This window comes from Mesoplodon densirostris, chromosome 10, assembly GCF_025265405.1.
Source record: "Mesoplodon densirostris isolate mMesDen1 chromosome 10, mMesDen1 primary haplotype, whole genome shotgun sequence".
Taxonomy (NCBI): domain Eukaryota; kingdom Metazoa; phylum Chordata; class Mammalia; order Artiodactyla; family Ziphiidae; genus Mesoplodon; species Mesoplodon densirostris.
This window is the reverse complement of record NC_082670.1, coordinates 105,389,411-105,414,124: the sequence shown is the minus strand read 5'-3', so window position 1 is coordinate 105,414,124 and position 24,714 is coordinate 105,389,411. Positions and strand designations below refer to the sequence as shown.

General features: G+C 46.0%; 1 protein-coding gene across 2 annotated transcripts in view; it reads left to right on the top strand.

The window, feature by feature from the left end:
• TMEM40 (transmembrane protein 40) overlaps positions 1-18,879 on the top strand; it is a 31,338-nt gene extending 12,459 nt beyond the window's left edge. The window contains exons 2-11 of one of the 2 annotated variants that reach the window (XM_060109819.1): positions 3,706-3,834; positions 4,446-4,547; positions 9,878-9,931; positions 12,214-12,249; positions 12,623-12,655; positions 13,066-13,113; positions 17,171-17,242; positions 17,325-17,399; positions 17,900-17,962; positions 18,721-18,879. In XM_060109819.1, coding sequence (XP_059965802.1) covers positions 3,714-3,834; positions 4,446-4,547; positions 9,878-9,931; positions 12,214-12,249; positions 12,623-12,655; positions 13,066-13,113; positions 17,171-17,242; positions 17,325-17,399; positions 17,900-17,962; positions 18,721-18,740 — 624 coding nt within the window. In that variant the 5' untranslated portion in view covers positions 3,706-3,713 and the 3' untranslated portion in view covers positions 18,741-18,879. The remainder of the gene's footprint in view (positions 1-3,705; positions 3,835-4,445; positions 4,548-9,877; positions 9,932-12,213; positions 12,250-12,622; positions 12,656-13,065; positions 13,114-17,170; positions 17,243-17,324; positions 17,400-17,899; positions 17,963-18,720) is intronic. The other variant, XM_060109820.1, reaches the window with a different exon arrangement.
• Positions 18,880-24,714: the final 5,835 nt, after the last annotated feature.

The following is a 24,714-nucleotide window of genomic DNA, read 5'->3' as shown; positions in this document are numbered from 1 at the left end:
TGTTGTACCCTTGAAACTAATATAATGTTATATGAGCATTATACCTCAATAAAAATGTTTAATTAAATTAAAATTTAAAAAAAAGAGTAGATTCTGTAGACCAGTGGTTCCCAAGTAGGGGTGATTTTTGCCTCCAGGAGACGTTTGGAAATGTCTGGTGACATTTTTGATTGTCACAACAACTGGGGGGGTGTTACCTGCATCCAGTGGGGAGGCCGCTAAACACCTTACAACGCATACAGCGGCAAAGGATCATTGGTCCCAAACGTGGAGAGCGTTGAGGTTGGGAACCGAGGTCTAAACTTGTTAGGAGTCAATCTACCTCCTCTTGGAGTTAAGGCCTTAGTCTCAGAGCTGGGAGGAGAAGAAATGGCGGGGGGTGCTTCAGAACGAAGCCTGCACAGCGTGGCTGAGATGCTGTAACAGAGACCGAATCCCTGGGATTACATAAGAGATAAGCTCATTTCCTGTGCACATAGCTGACCAGAGACAAGTACAGGTGCGCAGACGGCTTTGTGTGTGAGGCCTTTCAGGGCCCAGGTTCCTTTGCCTTGTTTCTCAGGGATTCCCTGGGGTGTTGGCTCAGTTTGCGTGATTGAAGTTATTCTCCACCCCATGTCTGCATTCCAGCATACAAAAAGCAGGAAAGAGGAAGTAGAAGGCACAGAAGTTTATAAGCCCAGAGCTGGGAATCGGTTGTTAAACACAACCATTATTAAATTAAATTCTATAAATGTATAAATAACTAATTTATGTTTAAAAAAAGGTTAATAAGTACTCAAAATATATCACTTCCTAATTTATTTTACTACGTTCTGCCCATTACCTAGGCTCTTGAGATTTTCACATCTGTTTTATCTGTATTGTGGAATCACTGCGTAATGCTGTGTTCCACTGCCCATGCCTTCCCAACTTTGCAGTCCATGACATCACAGTGGTATCAGTCACAGAGATCAGTAAACTCTACAAATCAGAGCTTGAAGGTTTGCTTTGTTGATTGTCTAAATTTAAGAAAGTGATCAAACAACTGTTAATAATGGAGATTAAACCTCAAACCTGTAGGCATTACATTACACCTGTTGCCATTATGCTGTGAATAACACAAAAAGTTGAGAAAATATTCTTCCAGAATTTGTAAAGTATGATTTGATTCAGCAAAGAAGTTGCTTATATCACTGACAAACTATGACGACAAAGGCATTTGTTGTTTCCCTTTCATCTTACTTGTTAACATGAAAGAAGTTATCAGCCAACATTCACGTCGGCAGTGCTCTTGTTCATCCATGATGTGAGCAGCTTCTTTTCTGAATTTGGTAGTAATTGAGCATTTATTTGTAGTTTGATTTTGTGACACTATTGTTGGTGATAGATTTATAAAAACAGATAGTAGATTTTGCAAGAAATTTCAAATCACACTGAAGCTAGAGGTGTATGAAATTCACAATAAAGAGGACTGTATTTTTATTTTTTGTAACTCTGTGCTATACATTCTTTTTAAAATTTTATTTATTATTATTTTTTATTGAAGTATAGTTGATTTACAATGTTTCAGGTGTACAGCAAAGTGATTCAGTTATACGTATACATATATAAGTATTCTTTTTCAGATTCTTTTCTATTACAGGTTATTACAAGATATCGAATATAGTTCCCTGTGCTAATCATTAGGTCCTTGTTGTTTATCTATTTTATGTATAGTGGTGTGTATCTGTTAATCCCAAATTCCTCATTTATCCCCCCATACATTCTTTACATCAGTAAAATTTACAGCAGACATATCTGTGTGTGTGTATACTTTTTCCCCCAGAACCCTAGAACATCTGTCAGCTCACCACCACGCAGATCCCCTTCATTCACGGTCTGTTGGCAGGAATGTGAGTCACATGGTCCCAAGGCCACGTCTAGCTTCAAGGGATGCTGGGAGATACAGTCTCTAGCTGGGGGCCATGTCCCCAGCTAAAATCAAGGCAGCCCAACCGTGGCAGCCCCGTGTATTTTCCCCAGAGGAGGGCACCAGCTCACTGAGGTTAGCCGTTTAGATTTTCCAAGGCCACACTTAAGGCCTTCTCATGGCCTCATCTGAAGGCTGGCTTTGAGTTACCACTAGCTCCCACTCAGAATTTCAGGAAAGCACAGAGTATGGTGTCCTGAAGGGACAGCTTCCCAAACCTCATTCTGCACCTTCAAGTGCCTGCTTCCTGCCCTTGCTTTACCGATTGCATCTATGATCCTGACAGCCATACCAGCAGGGCTTGACTTTGAGCAGTTTTGTGCTTCAGACCAATGTTTGGGGTACCTTAAACAGAATGTGGGTTCTGGAGTCCCAATTCATGCAAATCTCTTCATCTCTTTGAGCCTCAGTTTCCTCCTCTATAAAATGGGGATGATAAAGTTTACCTTGCTTGGGCTTCCCTGGTGGCACAGTGGTTGGGAGTCCGCTGCCGATGCAGGGGACTTGGGTTCGTGCCCCGGTCCAGGAAGATCCCACATGCGGCGGAGCTGCTGGGCCCGTGAGCCATGGCCGCTGAGCCTGCACATCCGGAGCCTGTGCTCCGCAGCGGGAGAGGCCACAACAGTGAGAGGCCCGCGTACCGCAAAAAAAAAAAAAAAAAAATTTACTTTGCAGGGTTATTGTAAGAGTCAAATGAAACAATCTTTGGGGAAGTTTTGTTGTCTAGAAACTACAATTCAGGTGTGAAGTAATTAATTCCAATTCCTAACAGACTGGTTTGTGATCAGGCTCAGATGGAATTACAGACACATAAGCCCTGTGTACAACTGTTAAGTACTGTACTGGTATAAGGTGGCATATTACATTTTTAAGTAATGAAAAATTATTGGTTATTTTATTATAACAAAAGAAATACTGACATAGAAAACAAACTCACAGTTACCAAAGGGGAAATGGGGGGAGAGATAAATTAGAAGTATGGGATTAACAGATGCACACCACCATATATAAAATAGATAAATAACAAGGATTTACTGTATAGCACAGAGAACTATACTCAATATCTTGTAATAAACTATAATGGAAAAACAAAAAACAAGGAAAAGAAAAAAAGCAAAACTGCTAAAAATTTAGAAAATGCAAAGTAAAAATAAGAAACTAAAAATACCCATAATGCTACCACTCAGAGATAACTACTATTTATATTTTGTTATAGCTCCAACAATAATTAACTCGTGGTCGTGTTTGTTATATTTGGACCCCCACCTACACCCTCCAACTCCCTTATTCAAATAATCAGATTATTTTGAAGCATGTCCCAGACATCATATAATTTCATCATAAACATTGCAGTATTTATCTCTAAATTTAAGAATACTTTAAATAAATATAACCTCAATATAAATATCACACCTAAAAAAATAAATTCTCTAATGGAGGATGTTGATAACAGGGGAGGCTATGCACATTTAGGAGCATGGGATATATGGGCAACCTTTGTACCTTCCACTCAATTTTGCTGTGAACCTAGAACTGCTGTAAAAACTAAAGTCTCTTTTTTAAAAAATAAGCTCTTAATAGTATCAAAAGGTGATCATTATTCAAATTTCCCTAACTGTGTATTTCTTTTTTCATAAATTGTTCTTGTACCTTTGAATATTGGATATTTATATTTTTCTTATTTATTTGCCAAGCTCTTTATATATTAAAGATATTAACTAAGGTAATATTAATTACTATTGTTATTCCTCCAGGGGAGGCCATGGAGACTTCAGGATCACTTCAAGACCACAGTCGAGTCCACGGAGAATCAGAAGATCTAGACTGTATGTTTGCTCTCTCTGACCCTCTGGGCAAAGCCACATGGGAGGTGAAGTCCAGCAGTAGGTGGAACCGAAGACCCTGCTCAGCTCATGTGGCACAATGAATGGCCCAAGTTACGGTTGAAACCTCTAGAGAAGTAGTGACTTTACACACACGCACATATGTGTGCTTGGTCCAGTCTGTCCCCCAGTACTCTCTAGCTGTGTGGACCCTCAGTTGCTCCCCAAATCTCAGAGGCTCTGGGGGCTTGGACTGGCACTAGGGAGAGTCCTCAGAAGGTGGGAAGGGTCCTGCATGGCCCCAGAATGGGGAATGGGAAGGTTTAGGGCTTGATCGGATCCCACCTCCCCTGTAATTTACAGAGAATTTTAAATTGGCAACTGCTCTACACAGTGTAATGGTCTCTTGGGAAGGATGGAGGGCTTAGAAGCCCCTCTCTGGGCTCCACATTCAGAGAAAAGTCTGCCTTTGGCCTTCCTAGAGCCTCTGGGGCCTCTGAGAGCCCTGGTCTCCTGCACCTCCCATTGGCCCTAGGGGTTTGGGAAGAGTGTCCCAGTGAATCCAGCCACTCATGGCTCCCCACATCCAAGTAGACCCCTGGGGAGGCCTGGGTGGTCTCTGGGGTGGGAAGGGCAGGGAACACTCATCCTTGCCTATGTGTGCCTCCCAGATGGAGAGACGGATTTCCACAAGGAAGACCAGGAGGCTGAGCTCTATTCTCAAGAACAAGATGAGAGAGGCAAGTCTTCGTCCTCTTCATCCTCCTCCTCAGGTAAAGCAATGATTTCATTAAATAAATCTATATTAAAATGTTAAAGACAAGCATTTACATGGAAAAACCAATCTCCTGGACTTCTCTGGTGGCACAGTGGTTAAGAATCCGCCTGCCAATGCAGGGGACACGGGTTCAAGCCCTGGTCTGGGAAGATCCCACATGCCACGGAGCATCTAAGCCCACAAGCTACAACTACTGAAGCCCGCGCCTAGAGATCATGCTCTGCAACAAGAGAAGCCACCGCAATGAGAAGCCTGCACACCGCAACGAAGAGTAGACCCCGCTCGCCGCAGCTAGAGAAAGCCCGTGCACAGCAACAAAAAGCCAACGCAGCCAAAAAAATAAATTAAAAAAAAAGAAAAAAATTAAGAAAAAAAGAAAAACCAGTCTCCTGAACCTCCCACCTCGGTACTACAGCTCTGTTTTTTCATGTTCCCTTCCAGAGCCCGCCTCTCTGTACATGTAACTTGTACACAGTTATAACTACCATATAGGGACTTCCCTGGTGGTCCAGTGGTTTAGAATCCATGCTTCCACTGCAGGGGGCACGTGTTCAAGGCCTGGTCAGGGAACTAAGATCCCATATGCCACGTAGTGTGGCCAAAAAAAAAAACCAAAAAATTACCGTATAGACAATTTTATCCTTGGTTTACAATTTTTTTTGCTATCTTATCCTAAGCATTTTGCCATGTTATTCCATAATATCTTAGTGGCTATTTTTCATGCTTCCCAAGTAGCCCCTCAAGTGACTGCAATTCATGTAAAGGAATGTTTAAGTTTCGTAGGAGCACTTTGGAATCAGGGACAGTGCATGTGTCCATTCAAGCAGCCTGCAGGTTCATACCCCTTCTTTGCCACTAAGTAGCTAAGCATCCTTGGGTAAATTGCTTAACCCTGTATGCCCTGGGGTCCTCATGCATAAGATGGGGATGATAACAAAAGTTATTATCTCATAGGATACCTGTGAGGATTACATTCTACATGTGCAAAGGCTTAGCACCTATCAGATAGTAATAGCTCTAAAAATAACTGCTATTGTTAAGATTTTCCCCCTTCCCCGCCCCAGTTTGTCATGCTCATGAGCATCCTTGCACAAAAGCCTTTACTTCTTGAATTTTTCATACAAATCAAGTCCTACATACCTACTCCCACAAGCACTTTAATGGGTTTAGAGGGATGAACATCTCTAATTGGACTTTGATTACAAATTGCCACATTATTCTGTGACAAGAAGCGGGATGTCTCTCTACTTTTATTCTTTGAACTCAAAAGGTAAGGCTGAATTTATAGCAGCAGCAACATCACAGCTAGCATTTACTGAGCACTTACTATGTGCCAGGTAGCGTTCCAAGCACTTTATGTGGAATAACTCAGTTAATTCTCATAGCAATCCATGAGGAAGGCATTGTTGTTATTCCCATTTTACAGGTGAGGAAACCGAGGCCAGTGAGGTTTAGTACTAGAAGAGCTTCCAGAGGCAGGAGGGCTACAACAGGGTATTCTGTCCCTTTGTTTGTCCTCCCTTAGTGGGAAGGGACGTTCTGTCTTCTGATTCTGATTGACCCTCAGGGGTTGCTGCTCCCCCACAAATGTTCTCCCCCAAGTGTGGCCATAAGTTCCTTCTGGTCTCCAGAGTACATACACATGGGACTGGGTGTAGTTAACAAAACTGAACACTAAGAGAAAGCAGCAGGAAAATAAACATGGAGTCCTAGAAGCATCGAGACAGACTGACATTCAGGATCCTGGTCTCTGGTCCTACCCTGGTTGGCCTGCTGCTGGAACTCAGACCCTGCCCATTCTTCAGGCTCAGACGGTGACCATTAGTCCTCGGGCCCCAAGCCTGAGTGCCTCCCAGCAGCGCCCCACCTTCCTCCATGTGAGGGCCCTAACTCAGAGTCTGGCATGCAGCACCACCCTCCCTACATAGCTTTTTGTTCTTAATGTATCCTGTTTGGGTTTTTAAAATTATTTATTTATTTATTTGGTTATGCTGGATCTTCGTTGCGGCTCGCGGGCTCCTTAGTTGCGGCTTGCCGGCTCCTTAGTTGTGGCATGTGAACTCTTAGTCACGGCATGCACGTGGGATCCAGTTCCCTGACCAGGGATCGAACCCAGGCACCCCTCATTGGGAGCACGGAGTCCCAACCACTGCGCCACTAGGGAAGTCCCTATCCTGTTATTTTTAAATTAAAACGTTTTTTTATTACAAAAGATTACACATGGGCACATTGTAGAAAATATGGAACATACAAAGAAGTAGAAAGAAGGAAAAAAATCATCCTTTGCTCTGTTAGATAACCACTAAACACATATTAGTGTATCTCCTTACATTTATTCAATAAATATTTATTGAGCATCAACTTTGTGCCAGGCTCAGTGATGGATACTGGGGACACCAGAAACAAATGTGATTCTTTCTGCCAGAGTTAATTTTTGAAACAATTGAATTAGCACACAGAAAAATTATCCTCATTCTTGACAGCATACAATTCTACAATACCTTTTATTAAAAATTATATATTATGCATAGGGAACTATATTCAATATCCTATAATAAACCATAATGGAAAAGAAAAAAATCAATCCTTGAACAAGATTTAAAAATTATATCTTATGAATACATCATGGAGAAAGCTAAAATATTCATGTGAATGTTAATAGAGATTGTCCCTGTTGGATAGAATTTGGAGTAATTTTTGCTTTCTTATTTTCTGTATTGTTTGATATTTTGCAAAAAATGATGAAAAAGCCTTTTGGGGACATTGATATTTGTAAAATACAGAAAAGAAGAAAATAGAAGCCACTCAAAATCCCATCTCTTGAGATAAATACCACTGTTGTTATCTTGATGTACTTCCTGATACCTTTTTCTGTGCCTAGTTGAGATCACATACGCACTGATTTTTTTTTCACACTGATTTTTAAGCACAGTTAACTTGGTTTCCTATAATTAAAAAATTTATCCATGATAGACCAGGAGGTCCCCAGGCCCACTGAGGGACATCAGGACTGCTGGGGCCCTCTTGGTCATCCTGAGGAAAAGGGAGTCCTCTGGACCTGAAGCCAGAAACTCCTAGGCCTGAATCCACAGAGTGCTGACCAATCCAAGAGTGCAAACAACGCGGTCATTCTTCAAGGCTTAATCAAACTCCTGCTCCAGGCGGGGCGGCCTTAGGACAGTGATACCCAGGCCTCGTCCTTCAGGAGCTCAAGGTGGTTGGAGGGATGAGCACCACCAGGGACCCTCATGCCCACTGTGTCAAGCACAGACAGTTGATGCTATAGAAACCCCAGAGGAGGGTGAGCAAGATGCGTGTGAGCTGGGGCAGCTGGAAAAGCGCTTTTACAGGAGGTGTGACATCAGCTTAAGCTTCAGGATAAGGGAGCAAGTGGGAAGGGCATTCCAGATGGGAGACGGAGCACCAGCAAACCCAGAGTCAGCGTGACGTTGGTGGCATCACAGAGTTGATGCAGCCCCCATACTGGGCAGGAGGGAAAGCACCTCAGTAACACGATACTTCATAGGACCTTGTCTTATCTTAGTGAAAGCCGTATTGAACATAGTAAGTGATTTGTCTGAGGTCACACAGAAAGTTCATGGCAGTTCCTGTCCCCTAACCCTCAAAGCAGAATTCTTCCCCCAGACCACACTCCTCACATAAACTAAATTTTGAGAACCGACACCAGAATGAGGTACTCCAGGCTCGATCCAGGCTGAGGTTCTCCCACAGCTTGTGTTTGTTCCGTGCAAAGAGCAGCAATGAAGACTAGCACCCCTGAGTAACTGGAAAACGTTGGCAGAGACGGGGGCTGGTCTCCCCTGCAGGGGCAGCTGCAGTAGGCAGTAGGCCTCACCATTTCTCCTTTGCCCACTTGGCTGATGGTTGAATTTCTCAGTGGGCCTGAGCGTGCCCGTGTGAAGATTTTTTTTTTAAATAAATAAATACATTTATTTATTTATTTATTTTTGGCTGCGTTGGGTCTTTGTTGCTGCACTCGGGCTTTCTCTAGTTGCGGCGAGTGAGGGCTACTCTTCATTGCAGTGCACAGGCTCTAGGTGTGAGGGCTTCCGTAGTGACACACGGGCTCAGTAGTTGTGGCTCACGGGCTCTAGAGCACAGACTCAGTAGTTGTGGCGCATGGGCTTAGTTGCTCTGCAGCGTGTGAGATCTTCCCAGAGCAGGGCTTGAACCTGTGTCCCCTGCATTGGCAGGCAGATTCTTAACCACTGCGCCACCAGGGAAGTCCCCCGTGTGAAGATTTGTTCCTTGCAGCGTTATTTATAGTAGGGCAACAATAGAAACAATAGAAACAACCTAACGTCCAACAACAGCAACATAGAGCAACAGTGACGCTCCACCCTGTCCTGGTCAGAGCTCTGGTCTTCATACATCTCTAAAGTGAAAAAGAGAAATTCAAATCATAGAATTTGTTTGATCTCATATACACTTTGTAAAAATTCACACATACATGATTGTAAACAAGACTGGAAGGAAAAATATCAAAATGTTAATAGTGGTTATCTCTGGATGGTTAAATTATGGGTGATTTTCATTTTCTTGTTTTTTTGAATTGACTTATACCATAGATATTTTACAATAATCTTGTTTTATTTTTATAACCAGAAGAATATAATTTTGTTTTTTTTTAAAAAATGTTAATAAATGTTAGCCTAAATTGATTGTGGGAAGAAAAGAACTTGGGGGAAAGAGCCTGGATTAATGCCTAGTACAGATCCTGGCACACACAAGGTGTTTAATAAATGCTCTCATGACTCTGGAGCTGAGCTCTGGGTTCTGTTTCTGGAGATAAAAATGATTAGAAATGCAGGACTTGGTGACAGACCTGGGTTTGAACCCTGGAATTTCTGCTTCCTGACTGTGTGACTTTCAGCGAATAACTTAACTTTTGTGAGCCTCAGTTTCCTTATCTGTAAAATGGGGAGGGAGAGGTATTAATACCTTCTTCACAGCATTTCCAAGAGGATAAATGAAATATTAACTATAAATTACTTAGTTCAGTGTTGGTACATAGTAAGTGCTCAATAAATGGCGACTCTTATTACTGACTTTGAACGAGGCCCAGGTCCTCTCAGGCCCCCAATTCTTCTTTAGTCAGCTGAACACAGTCACCTTGGGGCGTGTGAGGAGCGTCAGAGCAGCAGGAAAGCTCTTGTACAGCTGTCTTGCCACTTGAAGAGCTCCCACCTCACCCCCAGCGCAAGGACTGTGTTACTTTTTAAGGCTTCCGATGCCAGGAGAGGGAAGCCACTCTGGGGTGCTGTAACTGGGGGGAGCTGACTAACAGGCTTTGTCTACACCCAGGTGCTGAGCATGGGGAGCCTGAAGTTTTGAAGGATGAGCTTCAACTCTATGAAGGTGATTGTCCAGTGGCTTTGGGGGAAACAGAATTAAACAAAGGACACGAAGCCTTAGAGCTTTGTTGGGAGGAAACAAGGTGATGAGGGTGTTTCATGAGCTGAAAGTCCTGGGCAGACATAGGAGATATGGCAAGGTGAGTGGTTATAACATGGGCAGATGGAGGTGGGGGCAGGCATTTTCTGCCACAGTCAGACTGTCTTGGAATCTCTTCTGATCTATAACCCTGACTTGCAGGTTGACTGTGACCAGTCACTCAGCCTTTTTGGGCCTCAGCTTTCCAACCAGCAAGATGGAACTTAATCAGTACCCTCTCTCTTGGAATACTGGGTTGTTTAAGAATGCAAGGGAAAATTAAGGACCTGATTTCTACAAAACTCAAATTACGGAGTAATTGTCTCTAAGCATCATGATTTTTTCAGCAAGCAGATATAAATATTATGGCACTTAGCTTGGTAGCACTTTGATGAGATGGAGGAATTTGTAGGAATGAACCAGTTTGCCAAAAAGCCTCATAAATGAACACTGCCAGATAAGAAAACCTGTTTAACTTTGTTTAATCCAACATTTACATAATCTGTTTAGTCTCCTAATGCCAGATAATAACCCAAGAACTACAATGGGAAACACATATACATTCAAAGAAATGGAAATGAAATATCTTAATATTCTGCATCAAGGTATTACCAGTGGCTGCCACTGGGTGGTAGCATTGTGAGTAATCGTCATACTATTTTCTTTCATCTGAATTTTCTGATTTTCTTTTTTTTTTTTAAACAAAAACAGGTACTATCTAATTTTAAAAAATGTTGTTAATTAAGTAGTGTAAGAAAGTTTTCACTGAGTGTAAAATGAGAGAGAAACTGTTACATATACATACATTTTAAATGTTTTTTTCTCATCAAAAAGTAAGTCATGTTTATGTAGAAAAAGTAAATATCGTCATGTATTTGTGAATTAATTCCCCCAAGTAATGAATTCCCCGCCCCGCCTCCCCCATCCCGAGACACCAGAGGTACTTGGTAATTACACTGCCAGGGTCTCATTTCATGCCGTTCTTGGTTTGCCTTCTGTACCCTTGGTGCTGGCCTCTGGTCACTTGCAGACACTGGTTCCCGTTTGCACATTAGCCTAAAGACAGTTCAGCATACTGAGTGTTTATTGCCATGAGCTGAGTGCCCCCTTCAGGTGTTTGTGTCCTGGGGCTGATCTGGAGGGCGGAAGTGTACAGAGTGGGGACTCCTACCTGCCCTTGAGGGGAGGAAGGTGACAGGTTAGGAGAGAAGTCACTGGGAATAGAGTAGGCGCCAAGAACCAGAGGGTGGGGACTTCCCTGGTGGTTCAGTGGGAAACACTCCGTGTTCCCAATGCAGGGGGCCCAGGTTCCATCCCTGGTTGGGGAACTAGATCCCCCATGCATGCCACAACTAAAGTTCCTGCATGCTGCAACTAAGACGCAGCGCAGCCTAAGTAAATAAATATTAAAAAAAAAAAAAAAAAAGAACCAGAGTGTGAATGAGGTGGGAGGGCCACCCAGGCCAGATTAAAGGGAAGGCTGCACCTCAGGGCAGGTACAGTGCTCAATTCACCCTAGGCAGCCCAGACAGGAGCTCCACACTGGGGTCAGGGTCCGGGGCCCCCATGGTACAACCCAGCTTGACTTCCACAAGCTCAGGGCCTGGTGGGGCTGGAGCCACGTGACTAAGTGTCCTCACCTGCATCTGGATAGGAATGAACAGGCACAGATTGCAAACTGGTGGCCTGTGTGTACAGATGTATATTATCTGGCTCACAGAGTATCTTTATTATTATTATTGTTCTTAATATATTTCATCACGTCTACAACTAACAGTTTTTCACATCTGGAGATCTGTGAAATCAGGGTGCCTCTTAAAATCACTGGCAACTTGCAGTTATAATTGGCAGTAGTTTTCCTTCCATAAAATGATGTCATTCTCACAAACCATGATATCTTTGATTCGATGGAATATGAAGTGCCAGCTTTTTTTATAGTCAAGAAGTTTATATAAAAACCTGGATTTCTGGCTTCTCATGGGAAATTAGAAGACCTGTAACATGGGGCAGGCATTGCTGCGGCAGCTTTCGGGGACTGCGGGGTGGTGCCTGCCCCTTTAGATGAAAGAGGAACTCTCCAGTTTGCTCCAGTGCCCCCTGCAGATCAATGGAAAGTCTCTGGGTGAGAGAGCTCCACTTCCCTGCAGTGTAACTTCTCCCCACCCAGAGGATATGAATATGCAGTCACTGATTTCCCTTCTGTGCAGGTGCCCCCGGGGACGTGGTGCCGTTTGAGGAATCAGGTGAGTGTCTGTTAGGGGAGAGGGGTCGTTGGTACTGGTGTTGAATGAGGTCTGGGCACCGTCTTTCCCCCAAAAGAGGCAGGTGCTGTCAGGTGCACGGCTGTGAGAGATGGGACTCCAACTCTGCTTGGGGCCTGGGGCTCTGACCTGGGCTCAGCAAGCAGGCGGGGCTGGCTGTGGCATGAGACAGGGGGCCAGTGGAGGTTAGAAAGGGGGTCCAGGCAAGAACAAAGGGATTATTAATAACCATCTATAGATAGAAAGATCCCCTGGGGGCTGGAGAATTCAACAGGGGCGTTTTCAGAGGTCACCTGTGGCACTCGTTAAGGACCCAAGCTGGCCTGGGCACTAATGTTGAGTTTCTAATTTACAGGACTCCGAAGGAGAGGCTCTAACCCAGAGAGTGGTAAATATGCAAGCTCTGAGAGGAGAGCGGGAGGCGGCCTGGATTCCAGGGGGTGGGGGCCTGGATTCCAGGGGGTGGGACGGGACCACAGGCAGCCTGGTGGGGAGGGAGATCAGTCCTAGCAGCAAGGCCGTCACCAGCCAGAGTGTCACCGTGATCCAGGAAAGGGCCCTCCGGGCTCAGGGGACATGGAACAGAACAGACACAGGCCTGTGGAGGAGGAGGGTATCAGTGGGGGTCCAAGGACAGCCACCCCACCTTCAAGCTTTGCCCTGACCAGTCCTGCAGTGAGTGCCCTCTGACCCAGGAAACAGAACCTGGGAGAGCCATTCTCAGTGAGGCAGGGGAGTGAGAATCCCACAAGCTATCCCATGTCAGAGTTAAACCCTCGTCTCTCTCTTGTTCCCAAGGAGAAGTGGAGGCCTCTCAGTTAAGAAGACTAAATATAAAGAAGGATGGTAAGGAAATTGGGGTTCCAGGGCTGCTGCTTTTGTCTGGTCCAGATTTCTCTGGGTAGAAAGTCAGCTGGTGGCCTGGAACGACAGTAATCATGGCCCACCTCTGCTGCGGGCCCTGCAGTTTGCAAAATCCTCAGCTTAGAATCACCTTGAGAAGGTGGTACCATGATTCCTGTTTTTCAGATATAGAAACTGAGGCTCAAGGACGGGGAGTGGTCTTACAGCTAGTGAGTGACACAACTTGGGCTTGGATCCTGGCCCTGTGCTGTTTCTGCTGTACGCCAAGTCACTAGCATGATAAATGCCCTCCAGGCCTTATGGCCATAATGGGGAGCTGGGAACAGGCTGGGCCGAGGAAGCTGTGAGGTTAGATTAGACTGGACTCTAGGGAAGGAGTGATGAGAAAGAGAGGGACTGCCTCGACTCCAGGCCTGGAATCGTGGGGGCTTCGGGGAGGAGGGTAAGGGTGGGAAGGGAGACCATGTTTTTCGGAGGGGGGTTTTGGGGTGTTTTTTTTTTTTTGGCCGCAGTGCGAGGCATGTGGAATCTTCTTAGTTCGCCGACCAGGGACTGAACTCGGGCCCCAGCAGTGAAAGCCTGGAATCCTAACCACTATGCCACCAGGGGACTCCCGAGACCATAGTTTTTGTTTTGTTTTGTTTTGTTTTTTATATATAAATTTATGTATTTATTTTTGGCTGCGTTGGGTATTCGCGTGCAGGCCTTCTCTAGTTGTGGCGAGCGGGGGCTCCTCTTCGTTGCGGTGCGTGGGCTTCTCACTGCAGTGGCTTCTCTTGTTGCAGAGCACGGGCTCTAGAGTGCAGGCTCAGTAGTTGCGGGGCGCGGGCTTAGCTGCCCCGCGGCATGTGGGACCTTAGTTCCCCGACCAGGGATCGAACCCACGTCCCCTGCATTGGCAGGCGGATTCTTTACCACGGGACCACCAGGGAAGCCCTCTAGAAATATTTTGAGTTGTTCAAAAGCCCGCCTTTAGGGAGTGGGAGGCCTGGGTCCGAGCCCCTGGCTCTGCCTCCATCCAGCTACATGAGCCGGGACGTGCTGTCGAGCTGTCCTGGGCTATGAAGTGAGCCTCATCCCACTAAAACCGAGATTCCCAAAGCGCAGGCCATGTCCAGGTTGCTTCAGGACATGGCATTATACCCCCAAGTGAGAAAGTGACTGCCCTTTCCCCTCTCTTTCTCTGCTTGGAGCCCCCGGGCCTTTAGTGCCACCCTGACCCTTGCTCGCTGCCCTCCAGACACAGAGGTCAGGACTGTGCGCAGAGCCGTCTGCAGGCAGCGGGCGGGTAGACCTTCACCGTCTTGCTTTATGGGCCTTGTGTTTGTTTTTAAGACATGGGATCCTAGTTTTCCACTTAGTGTTGTGACATGAAGTTTCCTTTTCAAGTAAATCTATTTAAGGAAAAATAAGAATCTGCTTAAAGAAAAACTTTAAGTAAATAGTACAAGTGGTCCTTGGGTAGCATGAAATTGTGAAGGTCATAAGCAGTGCTACGTAGAAAGGGCAAAACCCACAAAGGTGGTGTGTGGATGGCTGAAATCAGAAAAAGCAGACAAGGGTGATCCCCTAGGTCCCTCCTGGCTCCAATACACCTTGGAGTCCTTATCCTGGCCTGATCTCTTCAGCCCCCAAAACTTCTAGTTCCCTAAAACTTGAAGTTCTCTTCCCAGAAATTCACTCACCCTGTGCTCACCTGGTGGAACCCTTCACTGTCCTGGGTCTGTGCCTTGGTCCCACCTTCTTACCTGTCTCATGGCACGTCAATGTGTGCACACATGCGCACGCACGCGCACGCACACACACACACACACACACACAATCTTCCCTTTCATCCAACTTCTACTGCCTTGGCTGTTTTTAAGGCTTACCTCAAACTCTCTTTCTTCCGTTAAGCCTTCCTGGACTGCCCAGACATGATGAGTCCTGAATGCTTATGACATCTTACACCTGCATTCAGTTCCACAGTGTGGGTATCTTATAGTGTAATTACCGTTCCCCACTTGATAGATGTTTAGGTTATTTCTAATTTTTTGCTCTTTCAAACTAAGCTGCCCTACCCATCCAGCCCTCTGTTTGGTCTTACATTTCTCTGCTGTCTCTCTCTTTTTAAAAACACTTTCTAAGTATTGACTCATAAGAAAATGGGGGGAAGATCCAGGGAGAAATTCTCTGCTAGGAATTCATTTTGCATTTCTGAAGATTTGGGTGAGGAAAGAGTTTTCACCCCCACTCTGTCACATCTCTGAACAGACCTAAGCCTGATGCTTTCTTAAACGTTAAGTCTAGTTCTGCATGACGTCTTTTTTCCCCTAAAGGACAAATTGATTTCAGAGCCAAGAATGTTCTAGACATACTCTCTTGATTTTCCCCCCAGAAAAAAAAAATAACAAAAACAAAACCAGAAATACCCTCCTCACTTCTGTTCACTTGCCTTCCACATGCCACCAGTGATAGGTAGTCTCACTCTGCCTTTTACCATTTACAAAACACGTTCCCCTCTAAGACCCCCATCCATCCCTCCGTCAGTAGTGTAGAGGTTGCTCTCCTTGATTTATCAATGAGAACGCTGAGGCTCAAGGGAGTCAGGACACTTGTCCAAAGTTCACAGCACGTCAGTGGCCAAACTGGACTAAAGTAGGACACATTCCCAGCAGCCTTGGCCACTCAGAGAGCCTGCCTCGTTCCAGGGAACCATCTCTGAATTGTCCTCTCTTTTTTCTTTTTCTTTCTTTCTTTCTTTTAAAAACCTTTTTGGCATCTCCCCTATCACAACCCTCTGCCTGGGTCAAGGCCCCTGTGTTCTCTCCCCTGATGACTCCCGCAGCGCCTGGCAAAGGGCAGGGGGGCCTCCTTCACAAACCATCCCTGAATTCCTGCCCAGGGCATGGACCCTGCCTCCCAGCTACTCTCTCTACCTCCATTAACTACTAGGAAGAGCCTGCAATGCTGCTTCTGGGCACCAGGGCTACGGAAACGCACACACAAGGGCACAGACACATTCATGTGCGGTGATGTTTGGTGCAGAAAATCAGTCCCTTCTAGCTTCCTCAATGGGAGACTAGTTACATAAATTAGGGTAAGTTTATGCCATGGAACACTATGCAGCCATCAGAAAGAACAGGGCAGGGGCTTCCCTGGTGTGCAGTGGTTAAGAATCCGCCTGCCAATGCAGGGGACACAGGTTCGAGCCCCGGTCCAGGAAGATCCCACATGCCGCGGAGCAACTAAGCCTGTGCACCACAACTACTGAGCCTGTGCTCTAGAGCCTGCGAGCCACAACTACTGAGCCCGCACACCTAGAGCCCGTGCTCTGCAACAAGAGAAGCCACCGCAATGAGAAGCCTGCACACCATAACGAAGAGTAGGCCCCGCTCGCCGCAACTAGAGAAAGCCCGCACGCAGCAACGAAGACCCAACACAGCCAAAAATAAATACATAAATAAATTTATATATATATAAAAAAGAACAGGGCAGATCTGTATATGCTTGGAGATAGAAAGGATGGCCCCAATCTATCAAAGAGGAAAACAAACCATAGAGCACCAGGTACACAAACTGATCCTGCTTTTGGTTTTTTTGAATGTGCATGTATATACTTGGAAAAGTTTTGTCAATCACTGCTTGCTTTTAAGGAGTTGGATTAGGAAGGGAGAGTGGAGCAATGTGAAACTTTTAAATTAGGCACGTGCATTTTTTACAATTGTATTTAGCATCATTCGACAAATAAGGCGTCAGACACCTCTGCATGCCTGGCGCCGCTTTAGATGATGGGCAAAATCCCCAACCACCATCCTACAGAGTGGGTCAGAGAATAAACACAGCAATGAAAATCCAGCAAGTTGAGTGGTGATAAGTGTTAGAAAAATAATAAAGTGAGGTGAGGGCTGAAACAGGTGGGGCTTGGGGTGCTGTTTTAGTTGGGCTGGTCAGGAGCAGATTCTCTGAATAAAGCTCCCTTTGAGCAGAGACAGGAATATTTTAGTTAATTAAAAAGAGAGAAAGGAACAAACAGTAATCATCACCTCTGCCTTTACAGATGAGTTTTTCCATTTCGTCCTCCTCTGCTTTGCCATTGGGGCCTTGCTGGTGTGTTATCACTATTATAAAGGTGAGTGTGGGGGGGGTGAGAACGGGGGGGGCGGGGGTCCAGACTTGCAGGCTGACGATTCTCTCCTTCGCTGCCCCTGTAGACTGGTTCATATCCCTTGGGGTCGGGCTGCTCACCTTCGCCTCCTTGGAGACCATTGGCATCTACTTTGGCCTGGGTAAGACCCTCGCACACAGACTCTGGGAGGGCAGTGGCTGGGCTGGCCACAGAGGCTCGCCAAGGGCCGGAAAGCCATGACCTAAACTTTCTGTAAAGATTTCTTTATGCTCGTGTTTGCTTCCTGACCGCTTTCAAGGTCAATGTGAGGTCGTTGGCAAAACCCCATGGAAAAAATGGGCAGCTCCATGAAAATACAACAAAGACAGTTTAAAGTGGCAAACAAACAGAATTAGCCAGATACTGAAAACAAGGCAGTTAATGGAGTAAGGTACTGAATTTGCCGAGCTTCCTGGCATTGTTATTGCTGCTCATGGTTGTTTTTAATAATAAGAACTCAATACCATTATCTGAGCTTAACCTGCAGCCTGAAATTCCACCATCAGAGCTTTGTTTGTACGGGTTAGGCCTTTGTTCAAGGACAGGCAGGGGGAGGTCTGGCCCCGGATCCCTCGAGGGGACACAAAGCTCCATCACCTTTCTCTCCTCCGTTCTTGACAGTGTACCGGATCCACAGCGTCCTGCGTGGCTTCATTCCCCTCTTTCAGAAGTTGAGGCTGATAGGTAACTTTTACATTCTTCTATGTTCACTTTCTTTCCCTACCAGGGTCTTCTGTTGCAAATGAGGCTTAGCATACTGGAAAGAGCACAGGGCCTGGAGTCATGGGCTTGGGTTCAAGTCCTGCCTCCTTCAATTTACCATTTCTGGGGTTCTAGAGCCTCTTTTGGCCTCAGTTTCCTCAACTGGAAAATGAGTGTAATAATACCTACAGCACAAAGGTGTTGTGAAAATCCAGTAAGGAATGGATGTAAAAGTCCTTAAGTCTGAACCATTGTAGGAAGGTGGAGGAGACCTGGGTATTCCTCATTCTCTCATAGAACTTTGCGTCTCTCCAAACAGTATCTTCTTTGTGATTTTATTTGCCCAACCGGGGGTGAGAGGGAGTTTCAGTTATCTTACACTTGGCTGATGAGGAAACTCATTAGTCAGTTATACTCATCAGAGAGGTAGAGTGACTTGCCCAGAATCACACAGCTAGAGTGGCTGGGCAAGGCTAAAGGAGATCCTCTTTCTTGACCAGCAGCTCTATGTCTACCATTAAATCACAAAACTGAGAGGCCAGGGGCTGTGTGCTTCCGTGCCTTGAACTTTTGTCTCCTTTAATCCATCTCATGCATCAAGGGGAAATTTGTTTCAATGGCTGTGGGTCATGACTGCCTTATCCCAGCTATGAGGGCTATTTGGGCATCTGGGGTAATGGTGGGGAGGAGGCCTGGCTGCCTTCAGAATCCCATGCCATCCTGTGGGCTTTGCCTTCCAGGCTTCAGGAAGACCGACTGAGGCCAGTGCCAGGTGGGCAGCCAGGCCAGGCCCCGCGTGACCACCACTGCATCCTTTCAGCCCACGAGGACAGAGTGGCGTCCTGGGAGACGCGCAGGCGGGCCAAACTAGAGCAATAAAGAGAGCGCTTTGACTTCCATGTGGTCTGAACATTGGCACCAGCTGGGCCAAGGTGTCCCTCGGGCAGTGTTGGCACGCAACCCAGCTGCCAGGATGGCAGGAGAGGGAGGATGCGGGCCTGTGCCCTTCACGGGGCCTGGATCAGCGGGAGGATCCTGGGACATCACTCCTCTCAGGAGACAGTAAGAGACCCCTGGGCCCTGCAAGCTGTAATCTGTCTGGGCTTGTGAATTCTCTCAAGTCCCCAGGCCATCCCGGGACAGACAGATGGTCCACTGCCCTGAGGCAGGGAAGTACCACGTCAGGCCCCTGGGGTGAACCTGATACAGGTGAGATTTTGGGGAACTAAATCCACAGCATCCAGGTCTTCCGATTACCTAGTGCCAGCCCTGCTGTCCTTGGACTCCATTAAGATTCAAATAAACATTCTGTTCCCTGGACTAAAAGGAGTCAGCTAAATATTCCTTTCAGTTTCTTGAGTGTGAGAATACATTGGAGGTCTTCTTTGACCCCATCTAGTCAGAGGGGGCACCTTATCCTACTGGACAAAGTATAAAAGGGAATAAATGCAAAAAGCCCCTCATTTTAGGTCCAAGACTTCAATTGCCCAGGTTTGGAGTAGGAGACAGGGTTTTGCAAACGTTCTTGTGAAAAAGATCTGGAGCTGTTATGTATTCTCAGCTCAACAAATACCAAAGAAGTGAGATAAGAGCACAAAAAAATCCATTGCAAACTCGGGTTGCGTTAGTGGAGGTATAGAGTCTAGACTGAAGGAGGTGATAGTAGGTTCTCTCTCGTACACAGCCAGACCACGCCGATAGAATATGTTCTAGATTCATATATCAAGAGTGACAGTGACAAACTAGAGAATACACAGAAGAAGAAACTAGAGTGGGGATGTAAAGAATAATTGAAGAAGTGACAACTCTTCGACTTGCCGAAGAAAAAAATGGGGACCTTTACTGAGCTCATGGACTCTGGAAGACACTTTCTCAAGTGCTTGTGATTGTCCAGGTCCATTATGTGGTTTAATTCTTACAACAGCCTTGAGATGTGTACATCATCCTCATTTTGCAGATGGAGAAACAGAGACTCGAGGAGTTGTAGTAACTTGTCCAGTTCCCACAGCAAGTCAGTGGCAGAGCTGTGAGTGGAACCCAAGCCTGTGTTCTCCTTACAGAGCTTGGCTAGTCCAGTCCCCCACCCCAGGCGGAGCATCCCTGAGGCAGCTGCAGTTTTTTCTCAGTATTTCCCAGATTTGGGAGTTCTCAGAGTTACAGAATTGTTTTTTAATTTTAAAAAAATTTAGTTTATTTATTTATTTTTGGTTGGCATTGGGTCTTTGTTGCTGTGCACGGGCTTTCTCTAGTTGCAGTGAGGGGGCTTCTCATTGCGGTGGCTTCTCTTGTTACGGAGCACGGGCTCTAGGCATGCGGGCTTCAGTAGTTGTAGCACGCGGGCTCAGTAGTTGTGGCTCGCAGGCCTAGTTGCTCCGCAGCATGTGGAATCTTCCCAGACCAGGGCTCGAACCAGTGTCCCCTGCATTGGCAGGCGGATTATTAACCACTGCGCCACCAGGGAAGTGCCCCAGAATATTTTTATAAAGTGAGAAAAGGAGGGCTGCCAACTCCTTATCTTGCCAATTAAGGAAATAAAAATAGCAAAAAAATCAACTGTCAGCATCATTTTATAACAGAAAGGATAGTCCCGCCTCAAAAAAGCAGAGAAATTGTCATCAGAAACAAAATGGGGCTTAAAATGAAAAAATGAAGCTTTATGGAAATCTTACTATGTGTCCTTTGCCCTCAAGTCACCGTGGTCTGGTGAAAATTTTATCTTTTGGAAACTGTAAGACTAAAGAACTCCTCAGGACTTTTACATTCTCTCATTTTTGGGGTTTTCCAACTCAGCTCCCACACCTCAAGGGATGAAAGGCTTGCTACCTCCCAGAGCACCTTGTACTGCAAGAATTTTTCTGCTCTGTGCTAAGACGCCTCTGTCAAAGAAGCTTAAGGCCTCCTTTCAAGAGAATAAATGACCCACGAGTAGGGAATGTTCCTGATGGTCATGGCTATGTTATCTCAACATTCAGCTCTCAGCTCAGCCCTGACAGCAGCACCTGGGGCCCAGCCCTCCAACTTTGTCCCTCGTTTTCAAGATTGTTTTGGCTGTTCTGGGTCCCTTGCATTTCTACACAAGTTTTAGGATCAGCTTGTCCACTTCTGCAAAGAAGCCGGTAGGAACTCTGCTGGGATTGCATTGCACCTGAATAGCAGTGTGAAGAGGATTGTGCTTCTTCTTAGTGATGTATTACCTTCTTTTACATTTTGTTAGAAAAAAAATTGCCCCAAATCCCAGAACCAAAATCCACCACAGATGGTATTTTGGTGTGCTTCCTGTGATTCTTTTTAGTGCATGAGTTCATTTATTTTTATTTTGGGCCCTTTTCTCTTTCATATATAATAAGCATTTTTCTGTTACTACATACTCTCCCTAAGCATCATTTCCAGCCACTGGGTATTTCATGCTTTACAGAATAATCCCTCTATACTTACATGATAATATCAGCAGCTAACATTTGTTCAGTACTTGTTCTGTGCTGGTTGTGGAGCCAAGTACTTTGCATACACCGTGTCATTTCATCCTCATCACAACCCTAAGAAGTAGCACCTGTCCACGATCCCCATTGTACAGACAGGAAAACTAAGACATGCAAAGTTAGTTTCTGAGGTTTGGATTTCAAGCACTTGTGTATAACTTACTTTCCTCAAAAGGGAGCCTGGAGTGCACAGATAAGATATTTATCAAATGAACAAACAGCATGCAGCGTTTCACAATAGAAACATGAACTTGCTGACTTGACGGCAGTGTGGTTAGCCTTCCCTGTCCCAGCCTCAGTTTCCTCATCTGTACAATGGGGATCACAGCAGTGCCCACCTTAGAGTGTGTGGCAAGGGTTATGTGAGATGATTGCATTTCTGGCACAGAGTAGAGGTACTTGATTTGGGCAGAGGCACATATTAGGGCCCTCAGGGGCAGGCAGGCAAACAAAGCCCGGGGTAGAACAGTGAGGAGCAGGGGAGAGAGGGCCGAAGGAGCCGATACCTGACCTAAGGGTGACTGCCTGTGAAGACGTGAGTTCGAACTGCTGCTGGTATCCTTGGGCTTTCTGGGCCCAGGTGTCAAAGGAGGGGCTCAGGTGGGTCAGGTTGTAGGGGCCCCTTGTGTGCCGGGAGAGAAAGCCCCCCACCTCCAGATCTCAGTGGAGGGTCTGCCTGCCCTAGTGTGCTCCCTCCCTGGGGCCCCAGCCCCCAGCACTGCCCTTGGAACCCCTCACTGCTTCTCTGCCAAGCTAGAGCTCAAGGCCAGTGCCAGTGGGGTCTGGTTACACCTCAGGTGTCAGGCAGATTCCTGGAGCCCCAGTCCAACAAGTGATCTGAAAATAAAGCATTGAATCCTGAGTCCAGGAAGGCAGGGTTGCAAAGTGGGCGGTGGAGCAGGGCTTGGATGGGGTGGGCTTCTATCTCTGGTTGCCCTGGACACTGTGCACTGGGTTTCTGCTGTGACCACAGCAGAGGAGGACATGGGTATGAGGGTCTTTCGAGGCCATCCAAGCCAGCTTGCACTGGGAGGAAAAAAGGGAAACCCAGCAGTGCTGTGGCAGTTGTCTCCTTCTCCTGACACGGCCCCAGGAATCCTCCGTCTATGCCAGAGGCAGGACCAGAGATGGAGCCAGGGGATGCTGCTGACTGAGCCTGGGAAGCTGGGGAAAGTGCTTGACGTGGAGGCTGGGCTTTGCGGGGAAGATGTAGGGAAGGGCTTTGCAGGCAGAGGGCCCAGGGTGGGCAAAGGCATGGAGGAGTGAAAAGACAGCATGTCTTGGGGGCAACAGGTATCAGTCCAGCATGGCTGGGTAGGAGTGAGGATTAGTGGGCAAGATATCACACAGGGCAAATGGCCTGCTTCCCCCCGGAGAACCTTGAGAGCTGGGGTAAGGAGCTGGGCTTTAGCCTGAGGACAGTGGGGAGCCATGGAAGGTGTTTGAGCAGAGGAGTGGCATGGTGAGATTGCATTTTAGAAAGATCACTCTGGTGGCTCTGTGGGGGCCATGCAAATGAGCATGACCTCCAACTACGGGGAACATAATGAACCAAGGGCTGCTGTGCTCTGTGTTTGAACCGAGGCCGTGCTTCCCGTGGGATGCTCCTCGCCGTTGACTCAGAAGGCACACTAAGCAGGCCCTTTCCTGGGAGACACAGGACTCCTCTGACAGTTGACTTCGGCTTGAGGACTCCCTGGCACCTGTCGAACTCTCCTTAGAGTATCCAGCAGACAAAACCCTTCCACCTGACCCTCCTTCCCTGTCTTCTTCCCCTGGGGCTAGATTTGCATCATCCCAGCCTTCCCCTCCCTCCCTTTTTCTCTCCCATAGGTGTTTTCCCTAAGGACATCCTTCCAGATTTCATCTCATCCTGTGCTAACTTCTCGGAGGGCCCAGACTAACGGGATGAGACTAGAGGTGGGGCGATAGGAGCAGAGAGGAAGGGTAAATTTGGAGACATTAAGGTCTAATCCATAGTATGGCTGGAAGTGTGCGCCTACCGCAGCCCCCTGGCCTTTTCCCATGGCTGGTGTTCTTAACATGCAGCACAGCAGTCCTCTATCTATGTCCATATTGGTCTTCTCAACTAGGCTCTGAGTTTGTTCAATAAATAAATGAATGAATGATTAAGCAAGTGAATGAATGAATGAAGTGAAGGGAAAAAAGGAGTCTAGGATGATTTGGAGCTCCAGTTTGGGTCACTTGGTTGTAGCCAGTATTTGGTGTTTGCCCGGTGTTTTTTCTGCCACTGCAATTTTCCTTTGAAGACTACACCTCTTTTGTGCATCAGAGGAGACTATCAAGAGTGAAAAGACAACCCGTAGGACAGAAAGTTTTTGCAAGTCATCTGATAAGGGTTTAACATCCAGACTATATATATATAAAAAAAAAACTCCTACAACTCAACAACAAAATAAACCACCCAATTCAAAAATGAGAGAAAAAAAAGCAACGGAATTGAATGGACATTTCTCCAAAGAAGATGTTTTTAAAATAGCCAGTAAGCACAAGAAGGCAGGTTTTCAGTGGATTGGATGAGGCCTACTCACATTAGGGAGGGCAATCTGCTTTGCTCAGTATCATTTGTCATTAGGGAAATGAAAATCAAAACCACAATGAGATACCACTTCACACCCATTAGAATGGCTATTACGTTAAAAAAAAAAGGGAAAATAACAAGTCTTGGTGAGGCTGTGGAGAAATTGAAACACTTGTGCCCTGCTGGTGGGAATATAAAAAAAAAATGGTGCAACCACTCTGGAGAACAGTTTATCAGTTTCTCGAAAAGTTAAACATAGAACCCAGCAATCCCACTCCTAGATATATACTCAAAAGAATTGAAAACAGGGACTCAAACAGGTATTTACACACCCATGTTCACAGCAGCATTATTCACAGCAGCTAAAATGGGGAAGCAACTCAAGTGTCCATCAACGGATGAGTGAATGGATAAACAAAATGTGCTCTACACACACAATTGAATATTGTTCAGCCATAAAAAGGCATGAAATTCTGACACCCGCTACAACATGGATGGACCTTAAGGACACTATGTCAAGTGAAATAAACCAGTCATTAAAGGACAAATATTGTATGAGATATGAGATCCACTTACATGAGATACTGGAATAGGCAAATTCACAGAGACAAAAAGTATCACGGAAGTTACCAGAGACTGGGGGAGGGTGAGAGAGGCGGTTATTGCATGATGGGTACAGAGTTTGTTTGGAGTGATGAGAAAGTTCTGGAAAT